This window comes from Salvia miltiorrhiza, chromosome 7, assembly GCF_028751815.1.
Source record: "Salvia miltiorrhiza cultivar Shanhuang (shh) chromosome 7, IMPLAD_Smil_shh, whole genome shotgun sequence".
Classification (NCBI taxonomy): Eukaryota; Viridiplantae; Streptophyta; class Magnoliopsida; order Lamiales; family Lamiaceae; genus Salvia; species Salvia miltiorrhiza.
In genome coordinates, this window is record NC_080393.1 from 20,262,441 (window position 1) to 20,279,012 (window position 16,572).

Genomic DNA, 16,572 nt, shown 5'->3' on the forward strand with positions numbered 1-16,572 from the left:
ACCATTGCTCGTTGTACTTCATGACGATGCCTCCTAAATAGACGAGATCATTACTTTGTCGTCATCTGCATGGCGGGTATCTCAGCCACATCATTGTCTTGGATAATATTTTTGTTCAAGTTAATTACCTCAAGACCCGCCGGAGTGAAGGCGTTTTATTCTTGAGAGAACAACGAGAAAGCTCCGTCGGACAAATTTGGATTGGCTGCCGATAGGGCAGGATTTTGGGGGTGGTTGTTCTGCCAATTTCTCCAATCATCCTCTATTTTTTTATCACAATACCAGGAAATGAAGAAAATTTGAAGCAGAATGAATGATATGAAGAAAATTGAATTTATTTAGTAATAAGATGAAGGAGTATAGTATTTATAAAAGAAACATAAGAAATGAAAAGACGGAAAATCAAGAATGCCGTCACAAAATCAATTCTTTTTTGAAGCGAACAACTTTCTCCCAGATTTTTTTTTAATTTAAATTTTCACCTTTCATGCACACCCGGTGCATGCATGCAAGCCGCGCCTCGTGCCCTTTCGATCCGCCAACGACAGCGGGCTTGCACGCGCCCGTTCCCCGAGTCCCACTGACGGTGCTCTTAGCTTGTTCATTGTGACGTCATATATTGTAGCTCCCCGAAGTGGGAAAAGCCATAATCTCAAAAATTTACAATTTAGGCGGTTTAGCCCAAGATCCACGCCACGGAGCAAGACCTCCTCTAAATTAGTTAATAAATTTACGCACACAGTCACTCTCTCTCACATAGTAGTATAAAACAAGAGAGAAGGGGCTAAACCCCAATTTAAAAGTCTCTCTCTAAAATCCCTCTGCTTCAATTTGAAGCTGTCTTTTTTATTTCCAATTCAGCCCTCATCCCCCATCTCTCCCTCCTTTTTCCTTATCACAAGTTTTTGTAAATATAGACTTGGTTTAGTCGCGCTAGTGCTCTAGGGTTTTACCACTACTGAGTTCCTTTGCCTAGGGTTTAAATTTGAGTGACTGGTGATCTCATCCATGGCGGCCGAAAAGCTTCGGGATTTGAGTCAGCCGTTGGATGTTTCCCTGCTCGACGCCACCGTCGCCGCTTTCTATGGGACCGGATCTAAAGAGGAGGTGTGGAGCATTTGCTTTTGTTATAGTCTTTAATTTTACTGCGGTTTGGTTTTCTGTAGGGCGCCTCAATTGTATTTGTCTGTTTTGCTTGCACGAGAATTTGATGGATTTTCATAAAACAATCTACAGAATTAGTTGGTTTCGAAAGCTTTATCCTGTACACAGTGCTGCTCTTAATCACTTGTCATAGTATTGATGTAGGGACTCATGAGTTACTTTTGTGCTGGCACGTATTATGTTTGATTCAACGGAAATTATTTGGCAGCAAGTGTACTTGATTGTTGAGTATATGGCAATGCCAATTTACACAATTGTAGAATATTTTTTTTTGCTAACGGTAAGGCCTGGTTGTTAAGTGACAAATTGCGATATCTGTTGAAGCCATAGAAACTGCAAACTCATCAGACTAGGGACAATTTAATCTGAATTTATGTCATTTTCTGATAAAGCATTTTGCCTCATTTTCAAATTATTTAATTTGACAGCTGACACTTCACTCATTAAAAGTGGACAAGTAACAGCTATTATACTAACTGCTTAGTAGTGCATGTAAAGAGAAATTTCAGTGAACATCAAATAAGTGATTGCATATGAAGTTGTGCATCTGTTTTCTGTTACATAGCTCATTAAAACTGAAAAAGAGACAGGTATTAAACAAATTGCGTGATATGCATGTAAAAGAGAGTATAGACATTTAAGTGAACATCAAACAATTGGCAGCATATGAAGTTATGCATCTGTTTTGTGTTACTATATGCAGAATACACTCTTTTGGTTTCTCTTAATCTATTTGTTTAGATGGGCATACAGTTGAACATAGAGAATATATTCCCTCCAACCTGACCTCCAGAGAGTTTTTTAGGTTTTTGGTTGGATCTGAAATTACGTTAGTTTTCTGGAGTAGTATTACCTTTAAGTTACTGATTTAGCATTATTCTTGTGGCATTATTACTATATTGAAATATATGCTGTTTCATGTTGAAACCAATCATGGACAGTGACTGAGAGCAATATCTTATGGTGTGCAGTTGTAGTGTAGGAGATCTTATTGTAATTGAGGTGAAATGATAGTTCCAACAGAAATACAGAAATAGCAGGTTTTGCATAGAAATGTATGTTTGGACTGTATCAGATGAATGGGAGGGAGGACTTGGTTGACCAGAAAGTACTATATGTGAGAGATGCAAGGAAATCGTGGCAGTTGCGTGGATGTCAGCAAGCTACAAGAAAACTAAACCAAAATCGACCGAGAAATTGGATGAAGTGCCTTGAAAACTATTTTTTACTTCTTTCAAAATGTTTGACAATCGCTCTCTCAATCTCATTTTCAGAACAAGATTGAACAATCTTCATATTTATGTATACAGTTGCTTGGAACATCTTTTCCAGTCTCTTGCAACTGGGTTATGTTATGACATCTTCTTAGCTGTGGAATGTGATTTAGGCCATTCAGGCACAGTCGTGCAATTTGCTTTCTGTAATTTTGAAGGCTGTGCATATGGCTTCTCCCATTATTTTTGGTCATTTACATGTATAAATACTCTAAGTTATTCTACTGCAACACAGTATGCTTAAGTTGTGCTTGAAGGCAGATCTAGTTGGAAAGATTATTAACTAGGCAATTAATTGAAACTATGCTGTTTTCTTGAGATCCTCCTCCTCGCAGCTTAATACTTTTGGCTTTCTTCTCTTGGGTTTTTTTTGACAGAGGACCGCTGCAGACCATATCTTGCGAGATTTACAAAATAACCCAGATATGTGGCTTCAAGTGGTCCACATTTTATCTAGTGCTCAGAATTTGAACACAAAGTTTTTTGCTTTACAGGTATGTTAAGCATGTTCATTCTAATATAAGGTTCCTCTTTAGTTGTGGTTCTAAGCTTATTTTCCATATCAGTATCTGCAGATATTGTTTGATTTCGTCATCAATTGTGATTACTGATAAAAAAGATGCTGAACTTCACTATACAGGTTCTGGAAGGTGTTATTAAGTACAGATGGAATGCTTTACCTCTAGAACAACGAGATGGCATGAAAAACTATATTTCTGATGTTATAGTTAAGGTAACTAAATCTGCACATGACTGATTATGATCCGGAGTTTTTTCTTACTGTGGAAGTACGAATACTTACATTTTGTCCTAATGTTTTTTGTTAGCTTTCTAGTGATGAAGTCTCTTTCCGGAGGGAGAGGCTTTATGTCAATAAATTAAACATAATACTGGTTCAGGTAATTTATTGGAAGACATTGAGCATTTATAACCACTATATATATTTTGGTATCACTTTTTGGTTAAATAATTCATGTAATTAGGTTCTAGTTAGCCACATTTGTGAATTTTCTTTTATATCCAGATATTGAAGCATGAGTGGCCAGCTCGGTGGCGTAGTTTCGTACCTGACTTGGTTGCAGCAGCAAAATCAAGTGAAACCATCTGCGAAAATTGCATGGCCATTCTGAAAGTAAGTAATTATGGTGTTGATCTGGGTCTTTTAATAGAATCTGAATCTCTGATTGACTTGAAGGTTTACTTGTCAGCTTCTAAGTGAAGAGGTCTTTGATTTTTCAAGGGGCGAAATGACTCAACAGAAGATTAAAGAGTTGAAACAATCTATGAATAGGTAATCATGTGAACATTGCTATTATAGTATTTCATTAGCTTATATCTCAAGGATTCAATACCTAGTTGCATGTATGCATCCCGGTGGCAATTTTACTACTTATAACCCCCTCCTTCCTTTTGGTGAAGTTCTGATGGTAGTTTGGCCTCATTTGGGGTGTGTGTATTTTATGTATGGCTGCTTTAAAATTGTTCTATTTTATGTTTTATTCTTGATTCTTTTAATTCTTTTAATTTTTGTTTTCAGTGAATTCCAGCTCATTCACGAGTTATGCTTGTACGTGTTGTCTGCATCTCAAAGAGCTGAACTCATCAGGGCTACCTTGGCCACGTTACATGCTTTCCTGTCCTGGATTCCTTTGGGCTACATATTTGAATCACCACTGGTTTGAATTCTTCCCTTCCATTTGGTTGCTTTTTCAAAGAAGGAATGGAAGTGCAATCTTCTGATCTGGTCTAGTGTCTTAGTTGCTGATTTGATCTTGTTTGCTTAATTAATATTTGGTGCTCTCTGTTGTGATTTATTTGGCAGCTTGAAACTCTATTGAAATTCTTTCCTGTGCCTGCATATCGCAATCTCACTATTCAGTGTCTGACTGAGGTAGCTTTCTGCCCTTTCACTTCTAACTGCTTGATAAATGCTTTGTCCAATTACATTGGTTGTTAATTAGCCGGTTTTCTCAGGTTGCTGCTCTTAGTTTTGGGGACTTCTATAACATGCAGTATGTCAAACTGTATACTATATTCATGGTGCAACTGCAGGTAGTGAAGATAATGCTGCTCTTCTATGTGATCTTTATAGTTGTATCTTGATATAACCAGTTAGTTGGTGTGCTGATTGTTGTGTGACCTTTTCATGTGTATTACTATTAGGCTATTGTCCCATCCACTACCAACTTTCAAGAGGCATATGCAAATGGCAATAGTGAGGAGCAGGTGAGTGCTTTGAATCTGAATTAGGCTTGCGAAAATCTTATTGGTAGAAGGTGCAATCCCCTCCTGAGCCTCCTCACCAAGGCTCCAATCCTTACCATGTAAGGGTATAGTCCTAATTTTTTTTTTTTTTTGGGGGGGGGGGAGCAAATATCTGCCCGGCATTTACCTGGACGTACAAGTCCCTTCCACTTTAAAAATTTATTAATTTGTTGTTGCACATCCAACATGCAAAAACATCCTTTTATTATCGAAGTCAATGGTGCTTGACAAAATTTTTGTTTTTTTTCCATATTTTTCATCCTTTTCATTCCTAAAACCTTTTTTTGTGTATTTACTTTCCCTTGATTTAGACCTAAAATTACATCTATATGCCTAAAATCATCAATGCTTTACCATTATAAAATAATTTTATTTTTTAGTTATGTAGATATGTTTTGAGGTCTATAAGGTAACTTAGATTAGAAAGATGAAAAAATGAATAAAAAAGAAAATTCTGTCAACTTTTGTTTAACTTGGTCAATGAAAGGGTATTTTTGCACCAAAAAATCTTTTTTTTGGGCGGGGGGGACTTGCACCTCCTGGTGAATGTACCAAAGAAAAGTTTAAGGTAACGTTATGCGGATTTTTGCACCTTTTCCATATGTATATATTTAACCTTGAACTGAGACTTGTCTACTATGGTTTCTTCAGGCATTTATTCAGAACTTGGCACTGTTTTTCACATCATTCTTCAAGGTAACCCACCTTCATTGGTATTACATAATATTGAGAACAGTGTCCGTGTGTTGGCCTTGCAATAGAGTGGTTAATGCCTAAGGGCAAAGGTCTTGGGTTCGAGTCCACCGTGGCGCGGTCTTTAAATTTACTTATATAATTGTTAATTTATGAATAATAATAATAGTAATAATGAAAACAATGAAAAGAAGAGAAAAGAGACAAACCATCCAATTGCTACTTATTTTTGAATTATGTGGCTAGAAAACTATCTGGAAGTGGCTACCCAGGGATTCAGTATGTGGATATAAATCATATAATGGCTGAATGTGTGTACATATTTGAAGTGGCTAAAATGCTCTCTTCTATCAGTAATTAATTACCTGCATCATTTGTGTTTTATGTCAGTATCTCCTTTGCATAAACATATTTAATTTTTCTTTTGATGACTGTTCTCAATTGCTGTCGACCATCTTCGTTTTCCTGGGGATAAATTTGTTTGTTCAATTGCTGGTGAGTATGATTAGTCATTTGAATTGTAAATTTTGTGTGTTCTGTTCAACTAGTCATAATATTTCCTTCTGTTCTGCTGGTACTTGATCCGAATTAATCATCAAGCCTCTTGCATTCTTTTACGGAAACAGAAAAAGAGAATTGATCATGTTCTTTCACATTTTCCCCTTATTAGGCTTACTAATCCTCTAACTGACCTTTTTTTCCCCCCTGGTCGGATGCAGTGTCATATTCGAGTGCTAGAGTCTTCGCAAGAGAATATAAATATACTACTAGTTGGCCTTGAGTATCTAATTAGTATCTCATATGTGGATGACACTGAAGTTTTTAAGGTACTTGTATCAATTCTAAATCTATTATGTAGGTCTGACTTTTGTTATACTTCTGAAATATTTTACACACCTTCTGAGTACTATGGGCTGCAGGTTTGCCTGGATTATTGGAATTCTTTAGTTTCGGAGCTGTTTGATTCTAACCACAATCTGGATAGTCCTGCTGGGACTGCACACATGATGGGACTGCAGGTGGAAATGATATTCAGGGTTCCTCCTTTAAATATTCCGAGTATAAGTGTTGTTTTTCTTGTGCATTATGTTGATGATCGTTTCTGTAAATACTGTTTCTTTTGTAAATTAAACTAAGTTAGGGTATGGTGATGCGAATGCTGTATTCTTGGTTTTCGAGCAGATGCCAATGCTTCCGGCTATGGTTGATGGACTAGGATCACAACTCCTGCAGAGACGTCAACTTTATGCTGGTCCAATGTCCAAGTTGAGATTACTAATGATCTGTCGCATGGCTAAGCCAGAAGAGGTTCTCATTGTTGAGGATGAAAATGGGAATATAGTTCGTGAGACGATGAAAGACAATGATGTTCTTGTGCAGTATAAGGTCCTCCAGTATATTTAAAATTCATGTGGCTTTTACACTGCAGTTTTTCGTACAATGGCTTCTTTAGCCTGGAAGTTCTTGCTTTGACTCTTGTGGTACATGTGCAATAATTTGAACTCACAGATAATGAGGGAGACACTGATTTACTTGGCTCATCTTGATCACGAGGATACTGAAAAACAGGTGTGTCTGGCTAGTTTTGTTTGTTGTAGATTATATAGATCCACCACATAGAAGTTTTGGATTATGGAATGTTTTTTGTTGTAGATTTATTTTGGTTTTATGGATTAGAATGTGGAAAATGTGAGTAATGGATCCTTAAAATGGACATGAAAGTAGTTAATGAGGATTTTATCTCTAATCTTGGCCTTATAGCATTAGCGTATGGGGTTTGAGTGATACAATGAGTGCTTGATGTTTTGTTCTGCCTCTTCTTTTCTGTGTTTAACTATTGGCTGATTATACTTCGGTGATATAGTTTTATGTACTTTTCTATGCTTTTTATGCTGGTTCCCTTAGAATGATTGTCGTTGATTTTCTTCATCTTGTATCCATGTTTTTTAAGGCTATATTCAACTACTTGCTGTCATATTGGAATCAGGGGTTTGAATTGCATTCGTGCTTTTGGACTGAACCAATAAACTTTTATCCTGTGTGTGGCTACAGATGCTGACAAAGTTGGGTAAACAACTTAATGGAGAGGATTTTACTTGGAACAACCTTAATACGCTTTGTTGGGCCATTGGATCTATTTCTGGGTCAATGGCAGAGGAGCAGGTATATAAGAGCTTATCAGATTGCTTTTCTTTTGTGCTGTAATAATAGTATATAAGCTTTGCTTGCGTACACATTGATGAGATCTATATTCTGTGATATACTGTTAGGAAAGCTGGCCCATGAATTTTTGATTAAATGATTGTATTGTAGGCTTTGTAGCTTATGGTGTCATTGTCCTAAAGATATCTATTTTCATGTTATTCCATTATGATGTTTTTGATGTTGCAATGTTGACTGATTTAAGTTTATGTTTAATTGCAATTGGATCATCCCATTTCCTCCTTTGGAAGTCATTCATGATGTCCTATTAAAAATAACATGGCACTTTATTTCCATGGTGCCCACTTAATTGCCTATAACGACACAACAATTGAATCTGTACTTTATAGTTATGTAGATAGAAATATTTTGAAGTCAGTTATGATGTTCTGATTTGTAGTCGTTTTCTTCCTTTTGGGATACATGCAATAGGGACTTGAAGATAAAGTGAAGACGAATGAATATCTAAAAATTTTATTTATTTATTTATTTATTTGTATATTCTGTTGGTTGGAGGGGAAAACAATGTTTTAAAACGAAAAAAAATGCCGCTTCAAGGCGGTTCGGCAGAATCCTGCGCCTCATGCGCCGTTTACCCCCCTCACCCCTGAACGTGCGCCTCCCCCTCGCTGAGGCAGTGAGGCGCTTCACGTCAAACCCTAGTTACTTTTTGTGATTTTCTGAACTTAATTGAACTGAGCTTAAAGGACATTTGGTGCGAAAATAGATGGGCTTAGTTAAATTGAACCCTAATTTAAATGGGCTGTTATAATTTAAGTGTGACTAACATATTAAAATAAAAATAAAAGGTCAAAATGTTTTAAAAATTGAAAAACCTAGCGGCAACTAGTGTCAACTCTCTGCGTTCCTCTCCTCTTCATCTATCGACTTCTCCACCTCCCCATCACCGTTTGGAATCAGGCAGCAGCAGTACACGGTACACATCCACAGCGGTACATGGATAGCAGCAGTACACGATCATTTCAGCAATCTTTATATGATCATATAGGTGGGAACATTGGATTTATTGATGAGGATGAAGAAGATGAATATGAATCATATGATGGAGATGAAGATGGAGATGGGGATGATTTAAGCTTCTTGGACATTTGATAGTTGATTAATGGCCTATATTTATTACTATTCGACTTTAATTTAAGATTTTAAAGACTTATTAGCAGTTAAGAACTTATGTGTTTTGGAATATTTGCTATGTTTTTATGTGTTTTATGATATTAGGTATAATTTATGCGTTTTTTTTATGAATTCCGTTTTTTTATTACGCCTCACTCCTTTTTGAAACTTACGCCTCGTGAGCAGGAGGAAAAACGTTTCGCCTCACAAAACTTACTTTAAAACATTGGAGGAAACTAATATTGTTTTGTTTTGGTGGAAGGGGAAAGTTGTTATAGCCCATAGGTATCTATTCTAAGTTCATTTTTAGTGGGTGAGTGTATGAAGTAGTTGTGCTGAGAATGAGAATAACTCAAGACTGATGTTTGGTTTGATTCTTATGAGGGTACAAAGTTATTGGATATGTGAATTTGGATTCTGTAAGTATCCTGACTTCACATCATCTCTCATTACACTTGTGAAATACATGTGATGCTATGTTTACTCTCTATCTGCAAATATACATGAGGGCACATGTGTGTGTGCCTTTTTTTTGATATATTAACATTTAAACAAAGAAAATTAAAGATCCTGCCACGGTGGACACGAACTCAAGACCTTTGGCCTTGGGCATTAACCACTCTACCGCTAGACCAACACACACACACACATCACATGTGTGTTTTTATCTCTGTGGATAGTGGATACTACATCAAGTGTACTCAAGGTAGCATCAATAAAAGAACTATGACAAATAAAATTTTAGTATTATGTATCTTCCATGGCATTCCACATCTCGGCCGATTTCGAACAATTGACATATTAGGCAAGATGGCAATCAATTTGCGAGGTCATTGCTAAGGCTGTTGGACCTTTTCTAAATTTGATTTATTTCGTTTCATGTGAAGTCTGTATTTTGAGTGAAATTCGGTAGGGAAATGGAGGCAGCTGGATATGTGGGTTTGTTTTGGGGGAAGCTATAGGGGGTTTCCCTAAAATAGTCTCACAACACGGTTTTACTTGGGAAGACAGAAATATATATAAACTGGAATATTGCCTTCATTTTCTCCACTTCTCATATAAAATTGCATGGAGCTATATAATAAGATTTTATGTTGGAAAAATGTGTGTTATCCTCATTGAGGCATATTGGTGCATTTATGTGTCTTGTGGTTTCTTGATACATTAATTCAACTTTTATTCTCTTCTGGAACATGATAGTAATTTACGTCATATGTTGTTGAGAAGCTTGGACATAATTTACAATTGGCATATCCATTACCTTTCAATTTTTGGCAGGAAAACAGGTTTTTGGTGATGGTAATTCGTGATTTGTTAAACCTTTGTGAGATCACTAAAGGGAAGGACAATAAAGCTGTCATTGCCAGTAACATAATGTGAGGATCTCAAAATACATGAGTCTAAATATGATTCTGCGCGAGAGTTAATACCTGGTCAATATGCTATCTATTAGTATAAATAGTTGATTTGCAGACAAAAATGTGGTTCTGTTTTTTCCTGAACTTTTTCCTTGTCTTTATTTGGGTTCAGGTATGTAGTTGGTCAATACCCACGATTTTTGAGGGCTCACTGGAAGTTCTTGAAAACTGTTGTGAACAAATTGTTTGAGTTCATGCATGAGACTCACCCAGGAGTTCAGGTTGGAATCTGATATTCCTTAACTTGCCATGATGTTATGTGCATGTTTCTTATATGGTTTCCTTATGTTCTTGATCATCCTTGGCTTTTATTACCATTCTGCTGTTCCCAAAAATCTCTGATGAGTCTATGCTTCTATTTACTTATCATTATTAATTTCTTAAACTGCGTGCCGATATGTTAATTCTTTCTGCTCATTTATAGGACATGGCATGTGATACATTCTTGAAAATTGTCCAAAAATGCAAGCGCAAATTTGTCATCGTGCAGGTTATGATACATTTGTTGTATTTGGCATTGATCTCAGTCATAAATGTTACATTAAGAACCAAAGGAATTAACTGCGTCTCTCCCAAACCCAGGTTGGAGAACACGAGCCATTTGTATCGGAACTATTAACAACACTTCCGACTACTATTGCAGATCTTGAGCCTCACCAAATCCATTCCTTTTATGAATCTGTAGGTCCTTCTCGTATGGTGCTTGCTAATTTAGAATATACCAATCTGGTCCTTTTATGAACTCATAAAGCTTGACCGCTTGAGATATTCCTTTTTTCCATTATGTCTATTTTAATTCTTGCCACTCTGTGCCTTGTAGGTTGGTAATATGATTCAAGCAGAAACTGATCCCCTCAGGAGAGCTGAATACCTGCAGAAGCTGATGGAACTTCCTAATCAGGTTTTGTCCTAGTGCTCCTACAGATTTCGGAGGACACTTCGTTGTGCCTTCCACCTGCTTCACTTTTGTTAAATATTTGTTTGTTAACTAACAAGGTTTTATCTCATGCATTGCACGATATTTTGTTGAAAAAATATATATGTAGTTGAATGATTATTGAAATAACGCAACTTTTCCATGCAGTGTATATGATTGTCAAGGGTAAATATATTTTATTGTTTTGACTTGGATTAGGTGGTTCATCTTTTGTGCAATAATGCAATGTACTAATAGACAATTTACAATAGTTTAGAAGGAAAATGATAAATAATTAAATAATTATAAGGTGATCTATCTATTAGAATATGCAATTATATACAGCAATTTGCTAGATTAGCATACAATTTGGGCAAGAAAAATTCCACTAGGAAGGGAAATTGGGTGGTTTCTCTTTTAGCATATGTATATTGATGCACCTGCATGACGTTCAAGTTTTAATGTGGCTAATTTGACTTTATACTGCAGAAATGGACTGAAATAATTGGACAGGCACGCCAGAGTGTGGATTTCTTGAAAGATCCAGATGTGATCCGTGCGGTGCTTAATATCTTGCAGGTATTTTTTTAAAATTATTATTTTTATTATTATTATTATTATTATTATAGTTATTTTCATTTTTATATGGGATCGTAAGTTTTTCTTTCCATGCAATATAGCCTTCTTCATTTCACTTATATGTACTAAGCCATCGATAGGTAGAAGAACCAACTGCTTAAGAAAAACTTGAGAATGGTCACATAGAGTCTGTTTTAACTCGTTTCAAACAAAATATGATTGCCAAGTCTAAACTAGTTTAATTTGCTTGATTGGTTTGATGCTTGGTTGATGGTCTGAAGTTCAAGCTGGAAATGATCAATTAAAGGCTCTCTGATAAACTCGCATACTTTTCCTCAAAAAAAAAAAAAAAGAGAAAAGATAAACTCGTGTACTTGTGTATATTTACATATATAGTATATATATTGAGAAATCGATCTCATCTCGTTCTTGGCTGTTGTAATACTCAATTAGTTAATTATAAAGCCAAGCTGACACACTTTGTCATGATTGAATACAGTAAAATTCTCTATCTTTAGCAATGCAATTTTGGATTTTGCCTCGTTTTGGTTACAACCTTTGTTGGCTAGCAACCTGGGGTTCCTTGTATTCAATCTATATATGCACCTCGATTTATTGTACCCAGAAAAGTTCAATATGGGATGGGATTATCCTGGATGCATTTGTCTACTCCACACACCCTCTTCATAAGCGAAAATCATATACGGATGTCTGAGGCACGACAGAAACTAGTTACTTAAAGGTTTGGGTTGTGTGGTTGCTGTCTTCCTTTGAAGATTGTATGGCTGTTTGTATTGGTTGGCTCAAAAGTACAAGCTTCTTTACCTAAGGCTGGTAAAGGGTGCATTTTCTTTTAGATGAAAAACTGATAATATTTCTACTACAATCCTAATTTATCTTGGTCTTTTCTTCGTCTGCTCTATATGAATGGCATTTTTAGTGATTAATGTGTTTAAGACAATTGTATGCCAACAAATCATAGGCATCATTCTCCGGTGCCCTTGTCTAGTTTTATTACTCTCTCCATATTTATTCTCAATGTGCTTTTTCATCTTCTTGCCGTGGATATAATTTTATGCATACATTTGTTCTTCCAGACAAATACTAGTGTTGCTAGCTCTCTTGGGATGTATTTCATGCCACAGATTTCCATGATCTTTTTGGACATGCTCAATGTGTACAGGTTTGTGGATTTTGTTTTAGAATCACTGTCCTAAGTTTCCCTCAATAGTGTTACATGTGTGTTCACTTTTCCTGATGGTTGAGTTGCTTGGCACAGAATGTACAGTGAGCTTATATCAACCAGTATTGCCCAAGGAGGGCCCTATGCTTCTCGGACATCTATTGTGAAACTCTTACGGTATATTTCAAATTTTGGATCATCATTTTGCTTGTCCATTTTCAGTCTGATAGCTGTGTTCATCTCGTCCATTTTCAACAGTTCAGTCAAGAGGGAAACATTAAAGCTCATTGAGACATTTTTAGAAAAAGCTGAGACATTAACAGATAAAGCTGAAGAACAGAAACATCTCGGAAAACAGTTTGTGCCTCCAATGATGGACCATGTGCTGGGTGACTATGCCCGGAATTTGCCTGATGCGAGAGAGTCAGAAGTTTTATCTCTCTTCGCAACAATAATAAATAAGTAAGTTTTTATTTTGGTTTCTTTTACAATTTGCTCCTTTGTCTTAGATATCTGTAGCAGAACACCGTCTGACCTTCTGACAACCTACTGCATATACATGCAATGATTAACAATGATTTTACAGCAACTTTAAGTGTTTCTAAGAATACTTTGCCACTTTTATGGCAAGTACCATTGTTGAACATGATGATTTTATTGTGCCCTGGATGTCATTGCTTATATGCATATGGTTTCTCTAGATCCTGCTGTCGTTCATCATTAATTTTCTTCTCTTGTTCAACTTTGTTTAGGTACAAGGGAACAATGATTGAGAAGGTTCCTCGAATATTTGAAGCTGTATTCCAGTGTACACTAGAGGTTGGTGAAGCCTTTGGGTACATATTAGTTGTTTCATAATAATCAATGTCTTTTTTTTTTCTTTTTTTTTTTTTAAATTCTTAATTATCATATTTACTCAGGCAACAAGATCTTGAAGCTATTTAAACTGTGCTTTCACCATGCATATAAATATGTGTTAATATTTTATGCTGCTATTATTGGATACTGGTAGTGATGAAGATCTACTACAACATTTTCTTGTAATGTTGGGCTTCAACAGCTATTTATGTTCTGTGTCTACTATAGTTTTTGTGTTTAACTATTAATTTCATTCAGATGATAACAAAGAATTTTGAAGACTATCCCGAGCATCGACTGAAGTTCTTTTCGCTACTTAGAGCTATTGCTGCACATTGTTTTCCTGCCCTTGTGCACTTGTCTAGTGAGGTATGGTTGCACCAAAGTTACTGGTGTTGCTTTGTTGATGATTGTCCATAAATTCCATTTTAACATGCTGGAGATTCAACTCAAGATCGTTGGTTACCTATTGTCTTTGTATTCTTATTGGCACATATTATTTATTTTGGTGTTTTACTCTTATGTTCAGCAATTGAAACTTGTTCTGGATTCTATCATTTGGGCATTCCGGCATACTGAACGAAATATTGCAGAGACTGGTCTCAACCTTTTATTGGAAATGCTGAAAAATTTTCAGGTTTGTTTGGTTTGTTAATTTCTTATGGTTTTGATTATTAATCTAGCCAGTTCCTTACAAGTTCTTTTACGGCTTTTCAGGGTTCTGAGTTTTGTAACCAGTTCTATCGGACTTACTTTTTGACAATAGAGCAAGAGATATTTGCTGTTTTGACAGACACATTCCACAAGCCCGGTTTTAAGTTGCATGTACTGGTGCTGCAACACTTGTTTTGCCTGGTAACAATATTTCTTGTTATTCATTTATGGTTGCTCCTTTTGTACCGGCAAGCTTGTTGACTAACCAAATCTAATGGAATAAGTGCTAGTGGAATCTGCATACTTTGAGTGCATTTCTTGTTTAATGAGTTATTCGGATTCTATGGGTTAAACTTCTTTTGAGCAAGCTTGATAACAACTTTTTGTAAAATTACAGGTAGAATCGGGTGTGTTGACTGAGCCTCTCTGGGATGTTTCAAATGTTCCTTATCCTTATGCAAATAATGGCATGTTTGTCCGGGAGTATACCATTAAACTTTTGAGCTCATCGTTTCCCAACATGACAACAACTGAGGTATTAAACCAAAACTTCTGGGTGTAGTTCAGATGTTTTGTGTACCATCTGCACATTTATCTGTTTTTGTGTTCTCTTCAGGTTACCCAATTTGTCAATGGACTTTTTGAGTCAAGAGGCGATCTTTCCTCATTCAAAAACCACATACGAGATTTTCTTGTCCAATCGAAAGAATTTTCAGCTCAGGTGAAGTATTTACTATCAAGTTTTTATTCTCGCTCCACCCATCTCCTGGTGAATCTTTGTGAGGATGCTTTTGTAATGGAATTCGTTTGACTGACAGTAGCTACATCTTGCTGCTTTATGTTCCCTTTTTGTCTATTCATCGCTTAATTCTTTTGTTCTTTCCACTTCCTTCTCACACACTACAGACATGTTCTTCCCTTTCACTACCTACCTTCTTCTCTATTTCTATGTGCAGCACCTCGTATGAATGAAGTCTCAGAGTTTGGTTGACGATTTTCTTTTCCTCGAGTTCTCCTTTTGATCTCTGGTCTTGGCAACACCTAGTCTGTAGGGTAATTTGACCAAAAAACCAACCTGTGTTTTGAGCCAACCCTTAGACTAGTACTATAATGGGAAAGAAATAGTCTTCAAATATTTCTATAGAATGGCAAAATGTCAAAATGAGCTAGGCTGCTTGAAGGTGAACATACACCTATTCGTAGAGAATCTGCATTTGAAATGTTATTTATGTAAAGCTGAGACTGAAGTTAAATTGTACCCTCATTTGGATATTGAGATTCCGCACTTGATTTTACATTTATGATTCAGGACAATAAAGATCTTTATGCTGAGGAAGCAGCTGCCCAGAGAGAAAGAGAGCGACAGCGCATGCTATCAATTCCAGGACTCATTGCACCCAATGAGATACAAGACGAGATGGTGGATTCATGAGCGTTGGCATATTTTTGAGCCAAGGCTAGTTTGGATTTTTAACTGAAAATTAGGTTGGGCAGCTGAATTCCGCATTCATACACATTATTTGGGGGTTTTCATCCGTGGTCTGCGTAATCTGGCCGGAATATTTCTGGATGAATGGAGGAAGCTGTCGGCGTGCTGCTGAAGAAACCACGTATTGGTTGTAGAATATTTAGATTCTAATGTTAGGAACATGGCATGTCACTAGAAGGATTTGTGAAGACATTGTGGTTGGCAGTGGCGATAGGGGGGTGGGTTGTGCAGAAAAATCCTCTTTTTGGTGATTTGTAGAAGTATTCTGTATTCTGAATTTATAAAGGTTTATTCTTTAATGTTACTTTGCAGTTTTGGACACTCTTCTAAATTGTTTTCATTTTATTCCAAGTTATTGGTTTTTTGATAACTAGGGTTTATCAAAACGGCCCTGGTTCATGTTCATGGCTTCGTATGAAGGGGAAAATTGATGTTCGTATTTTCTATGGTGAGTAGAAAAAATAGTCAAAATGAGCTTAAATTATTTGACCGGTTTTATGTAAGTAAATTAAATATTAATCATTATTTGTCTCCAAGAAAAAACATTATTATTACGATCATTGCGCAAATTTTGCCAGTAAGCGGCCGACATGTGCAATATTCCGTGGCAGTGAACGATATTCAACTAACGATATATCTCCGCTGACATGGATGCTTATTTATTATTGTGCACATGCATATGCATTCATTCAATTCATAATTCGCATTACTGTAATTTATTGGATTCTGTTGGTGGTATTATA

General features: G+C 36.3%; 1 protein-coding gene across 1 annotated transcript; it reads left to right on the forward strand.

Moving 5' to 3' along the window:
- The first annotated feature begins 767 nt into the window (after positions 1-767).
- On the forward strand, positions 768-16,133 carry LOC130993282 (protein EXPORTIN 1A-like). The gene is made up of 32 exons (XM_057918113.1): positions 768-1,107; positions 2,816-2,932; positions 3,079-3,171; positions 3,266-3,337; positions 3,463-3,570; positions 3,647-3,729; positions 3,976-4,114; positions 4,261-4,329; positions 4,413-4,490; positions 4,602-4,664; positions 5,355-5,399; positions 6,116-6,223; positions 6,317-6,415; positions 6,579-6,782; positions 6,906-6,965; positions 7,449-7,559; positions 10,011-10,108; positions 10,263-10,371; positions 10,575-10,640; positions 10,733-10,831; positions 10,971-11,051; positions 11,556-11,645; positions 12,743-12,828; positions 12,925-13,005; positions 13,087-13,290; positions 13,581-13,647; positions 13,945-14,055; positions 14,216-14,323; positions 14,404-14,541; positions 14,738-14,875; positions 14,957-15,061; positions 15,650-16,133. Exons 1-32 carry the CDS (start codon positions 1,009-1,011, stop codon positions 15,770-15,772), a joined length of 3,252 nt encoding a protein of 1,083 aa, XP_057774096.1. The 5' UTR covers positions 768-1,008; the 3' UTR covers positions 15,773-16,133.
- Positions 16,134-16,572: the final 439 nt, after the last annotated feature.